Source organism: Adiantum capillus-veneris, chromosome 12, assembly GCF_014529385.1.
Source record: "Adiantum capillus-veneris isolate H3 chromosome 12, ASM1452938v2, whole genome shotgun sequence".
NCBI classification, from domain to species: Eukaryota; Viridiplantae; Streptophyta; class Polypodiopsida; order Polypodiales; family Pteridaceae; genus Adiantum; species Adiantum capillus-veneris.
The window spans coordinates 103,619,769-103,625,660 of NC_140942.1; the positions used below are offsets into that span (position 1 = coordinate 103,619,769).

General features: G+C 43.1%; 1 protein-coding gene across 1 annotated transcript; it reads left to right on the forward strand.

The window, feature by feature from the left end:
• The first annotated feature begins 852 nt into the window (after nucleotides 1-852).
• Nucleotides 853-1,320, forward strand: LOC147446244 (uncharacterized). Its single transcript, XM_086524682.1, has one exon. The coding sequence runs from the start codon at nucleotides 853-855 to the stop codon at nucleotides 1,318-1,320; it is 468 nt and encodes a 155-aa protein (XP_086380808.1).
• The last annotated feature ends 4,572 nt before the right edge of the window (nucleotides 1,321-5,892 follow it).

Consider the following 5,892-nt stretch of genomic DNA (forward strand, 5'->3'; position numbering starts at 1 on the left):
TACTAGGCCCTGCATAGGAATGTACCTATTTACACTTTGACCCAAGATCAAATAATATTGCAAATTTCGGTGCATAATGTCAATATTGGGCTCTGAAGGGCAAAAACTACATGGAATGAGGAAGGTGGAGCACAAGTAGTTAAGACTACAATTATTTTTCTTAAACAATAATATGGCAGCGCATACAATGCGGCTGCTGCCGTCATGAAGCTAAACATCCAAGCTTTACTTGAGCGGGACCCGGAGTTTGTCATCGCGTGCAAGAAAAAGCCTAAAGGCCTCAAGCGGCCGATCAACCTGACGGAAGCCCCTGTGGTGGTAGCCTCGCCGGCGCAGCTTTTGAAGGATAGTCAGCTCCAACAAAAAGGTTTTCTGATATGCCGAGCTGTCGTTAGGGCCTTTGCCAAGAGCCAAGCTCGCCGACGCTACCCCGACGATAAACTCACACCACCTCCTAGTTCCCGGTTCGCAGTATCAGCTGCAGCTCCGGCGGCCAAGATTCCATGCAAGGTTAGTAGACAACCCTGTAAACAAATGAATAGCCGGAGCCATATTGATGGACTCGATCCGGTAGATGGCCGACCGGTCAAATTGCCTGTTAGTAGACGGTGCTGTATTATTAATGTAAGCGCAAGCAATGATGGGCACAACATCAGCGCACAGGAAATCGGCACGAAGCAGGAGCTCCAGAATTTCACTGCAGTCTCACAATGTACTTTTGCAAACGAGCTGGACACCCATGCTGACGCCACAATGATGACAAGCAGTAATTGTTTGGACGTGAATGGTGCAATGTTACGGCTGCCAGAAGCAGAGATCAGCAACCACATTCTCGGCCTCCACAATCAGCTGATGTTGCTTCAACTTAATGAAGTGCTACGGCAGAAAAGATGCCCTAATTATGTCGAGGAAGACGCAGGCGCTACTGCGGGCATCTTCGGAGAAACCGAACCATCTAGCTCCTTTGCGGAGAATCATTACAATATGCAGCAGTCAGCTGTTAATGAAGTAAACGACAGTGCAGATAATTACAGTAGCGCAGGTGGAGGCGTACCTCTGGCACTTCAGCAACAGGCCCAAGATCTTACTCATTTTTATGCAGCAGAGGATTGTAATATTGGCGATGCAGTAAATTTCCACAATACTGGCGATAGTGCTACTTATTTTTATGATAATCAATATGTTGCAGAGCATGTTGAGCCCCAGTATGGCGCTGCTCATGCGTACTCTGCATGGGCAACAACAATATTGGCAGATGACGGCGGGCAGCAGCTCGTATGGTCGCTTGCTCTACTCCACGCACATCGGTGTAGTCTTTAGCAAAAAGCCTAGGAAATTTCCTTAGCATACATTTGAACTCCTCTCTTTCCTCCTTTGTAAGTGTTGTAGATAGCATACCTTCTAGCATTCTTTCATCTTCCACTTTTTGGTTCTCTTGAGAACCTACCTCCTCCAAACCTTGACAAGAGGTCTCTTGGTTGGTTGGCTTAAACCTTACCCCCATCACTTCAATGGAATACTCCTCTTCAGTAATGCTGTCGCTACTTTCTTCTTCTGAAGTGTTATCGGTCCAACCTTCTTCCGTCTCACTTTGAGATGATTCTTCATGGAGCTCCTCTTGGCGTTGCTCCTTCATGTCAAAGACAACCTTCTTATGATTGTCATTCCTGCAAATTAGCTTTCCACTCTCCCAATCCTGCAAAGCTCGCATTTTCATTAGCCATGGTCTCCCTAAGATAAATGGGTAACCATTTCCTTTGGTAGACATGACATAGAAATCCACTGCTTTCTTAATGTCAAAGGCCTCCACAAAAACATTTTTACAAATGCCTACGCACCTAGCCTTGCTATTGTTTGCCATCTTGACCTTAATTTCAGGTGTCTCATGGATGTGCATGCTTAGTTCTTGCATGAGTCCCTTTGTCATGATGCAAATTTGTGCACCCCCATCCACTAGACCTTTCCTAACCAATCTTCCTTTTATGTAACAATCTAGCACATGTGTAATGTCCTCATTCATTTCAGCTTGTGCAATTTTTACAACAGGCACACTCTTTTTTACCTTTCTCCTAGTGCTAACTGTCCTTGTTAAATCCCTCCTAACTTGTGGACATAATGCAAGAAATTGAGGCCATGAGATATCAGGACCCTTACCTCTCATGTCTTCCAACAGGTTGTATGGAGCCATTCCATGTCCAAGAGGAAAGTCTTGGAGGTTGATATGACGTCGAGTCCTCTTAGCTTCCTTGGTCTTCTTTGCCTTCTTTTCTCGTCCATGGTCACTTTGTGATGTAACTCCTTCTTTCTCCTTACCTTTCCTTCGGCCACGCTTAATGCCATTTGCTTCCATGTCAACCTCTCTTGAATTTGTCACCTCTACCACATGCACGTTTGGGTCTGGCAAAGGTGGAACTCCTTCCACTCCTTGTGGAGGTGGTCTTGCTCCATTTGGCCTTTGTATAAGCCGTGGTTGCTGACTAGTTCCTTCACCTGCATTCATCACTGGGTAATTCAAGTTAGGTCTCCCTGGCTCCCCACGGGGCCAAGGACAATTATACATCCCATGTCCAGACTCACCGCAATTCCAACATTGCAAGACTCTCCTAGGTCGTGGGTCTCGCTCTTCAGACTTCTTTGCTTGTCCCTTTGGACCTACAGCTTGTGCAAGGTGAATTGACAAGCTGCTTAAAGATTCATTTAACTTCTCAATCACTTCCGCCGTTACCTCAGGAAGCTCCTTAGATGTTGATGCTTGTGACTTACCTTTGGGTCTAAGCCGTTCTATTGGAACCTCCCCCCTTAAGCACTTGAGTTTCCTATATTTCTCAGCAGCTCTAGTTACAGCTGCATCAAAGGTAGCAGGTGCACCCGCCTCAACTTTTACCTTAAGGTCAGGAAATAGTCTGGCTATGAACCTCTCCTTCTTTAGAAATTCTGCACCATCACCAGGGTTAGCAACATTTCGTATCCATAGAGCCCAAAGACGTAGGAACTCTTGCTTGTACAAGTAGTAGTCATCTAAGTCTTTTTGCTTATGAGAAACAATGTCTTGCCATAATTTCTGAGTGTTTTGGGGATCAAAGAAGTATTTCTTGAAACGATTCAAAACTTCCGTGTAATTCCCTTTAACTTCCTCAGGCAAAGAGTCAAACCAAGTGCTAGCATCTTTCCTAAGGACCACCTCAAACATTTCTACACGTTCTTGATCAGTTACTATCCTCTTGATACGGCAAGACATCTTGAAATTCGCTAGAAATAATTCTGCATCCTCTACAGGCTCTCCAAAGAAAAGAGGATATCCAGACATTTGGCGTTGGTTCTCCATTGAATTGATTTCAAAGTGACGCGTTTTTGTTTTTTCTTTCTTTAAAAGATCTACACAATAATATTCTCTAAATTGCAATCTATTCTACAACAAAATAAAAATATTCACATCAAATGACCTATGATAATCAATGAGAGGTAGGATGACAGGGTTTGGTGACACTAGAATTTCTCCTACTCTTTGGGCACCAAACATGAACACCATACGTTGTTGAAAATGGATTTTTCTACTAATTGCAATGTTTATTCTAATGTGTGGAGTGAAATGAAAGGAGAAAACCTCTATTCTTGGGCCATTATCCATTGTCTATGCATGACCTTATGCTTAAAAGAAAACAAAAATATAGACGTCCAAACTAAGGTCGTACCTAATGAGAGGCAAAATAAAAGGATTTACTGATGCATTTATCTCTGCCAACCTAAGAGGACCTAAAATTCTACAAATTACACGTTGAAATTGCAACTTAGTACTAACAATTATGTGTACCTTTTGCCTTGCAATGGGAATGAAGGGATCATACAAATTCTCGTGATTCATGCAAGCTACTTGATTATGCTAAAGGTTGAGCCTTCACAAAACATACACAAGCCTGTCCTCGGTGGGGGCACCAAAATTGAGGCGGTCCGGGGCGGGCAACAAGAGAGGCGACCTCTAAACACCCCTCAAGGCTCCCATGCTGCTCAATTGGGGCTGTGGCAACCACAAGCACAACACAACAACAAACCCATAGCCAAACCCAAACAAGATAGGGGCACCACCTAGTTATGGTATGCGAACTAGGACGCAAGAGAGATTTTGGCACAACCAAGAAGATGCACCACACAACACACACAAGCAACCTCACACCAAGACACACATGAAATGGACCAGAGAGAGCTAGAGCAAAGGGAAGAGAGAGAGGAAAGGATCTTGCGTAATACCTTATTTCTGACTTGCAAATGGAGATGGTTCGTTATGATGCTATCCTAGAACTTGTACAAAACTCACTCAATGCTTAGTGATTGCTAAACATTGCCAAAACACACACACACACTGTCTTAGGGTGTGGGAGACCTCTCACCACAATACCCTCTTACAATGGACAAAAAAATGGCAATGAAAAACACACTAAAACACTTTCTAAAATCAAGATCAACCGATAAAAACTCAAAATACACAAGTCACCTTGAATTCACCAAACCGTATTGCACAAATGGAAGGACGAAGATTTGAACGTCGAATCACGCCTTTGATGCACCAAACCTCAATTTATTGATGATGAAGGAGCATATACAATAGTGGTTTTGAGATTTGTGGAACTCACGCTCTCTCACTTACAATGTGTAGCTTGAAGGCTTCTCTCACACCAAGAGTGAAGCTCACAAGTGGTTGCTACACCTAAGTCTCTCCTCACGCATAGAGTGTTGGGGTGCTATGTGAGATATTGGAGGTTGTTTTACAAGAAGAAGAGGGGTCTATTTATAGATTGGAGACCCCTCATAAAGATTATTGGAAATCCTAATTTACAAGCTAACAAATCAGGATTATGATTTTTTTGAATATCAAAACATTGCGGGCCTTCTTTGTCTGCTTGAGTCATGCGTGTGGGCTCAAAAGAGAGCATTATTGATGGTAGATAAGGTGAAAGTGAGTAAGGAGAGAGAGAGAGAGAAAGAGAGAGTTACTTTGTACATGTTTTGAGGTGAGGTGTCTTTTATGGTTAGGTCAATGCTATTTTGTGTTAGTATGTTAGTCGTTAGTAATCACTAGAAAGTTAATGTTACATTTACAATGGGTAGAGTGAGTTGATTTGATGAAGGAAGAGGGGTGAATTAAAAGAGAATCATTGAGATGGTGAAGCTTTGAAGAAGCTTGAATTCACCTTTGTGTAGATTGTGGAAAAAATGAACGCTGGTCTTCTTCTTCTTCTTCGCTTCTTTACGCCGCGGCCACAGTTGACCACCACGATGAAAAGAGGATTTGTTGATGAAAAATCCTCAATTTGCAGAAGTTATCATGGTTAAGATGCTGAATTTTAGATATTTTTAGGAGAGGTAAATGAAATTGTAACATAGAAGCAATAGAGAGAGACATGGAGAGGGTGTATGTATGTAGAGGTTCATAAAAGAACTATAGGGATGACAGAGAAGGGTAATGGTGAAGAGGGTGGGAGAAGCCATGGAAATTGCAGGTTTTAGTGAGGGAAGGAGAGGGAGGGATGTGTAAGAGTGAGTAGGTGTGTGGAAGGGTGAGAGAAGACTAAGGGCTACTTGTGAGGAAAGTGGGCAGACTGGGGTCCACTCAAAAACTCATAGCTCACCGCTGATAGCTCCAAAAATCATGAAAAAAATTGAGGTGATTATTCAGAGCGTGAACTACATTTTCTCTTTGGACTACCGCTCCAAATTCGGAGTGGAGATAGGTGCCAAAATTCTCACCAAAAAGCCTGTTTTTTATGCCTGCAAAAGTCTTTTAGTGGCCCCCTCCTTTGTTGAATTTATACAATTCATCCAAGAGTGAGCCCCTCCTTTGTCATATTATAATACAAAGCATCCAAGTTGCCCTTGACCCATGCATGGAGGAGGATT

Excerpts from the sequence above, each read along its gene's own strand:
- LOC147446244 (XM_086524682.1), top strand. The coding sequence starts at position 853 with ATGTTGCTTCAACTTAATGAAGTGCTACGGCAGAAAAGATGCCCTAAT.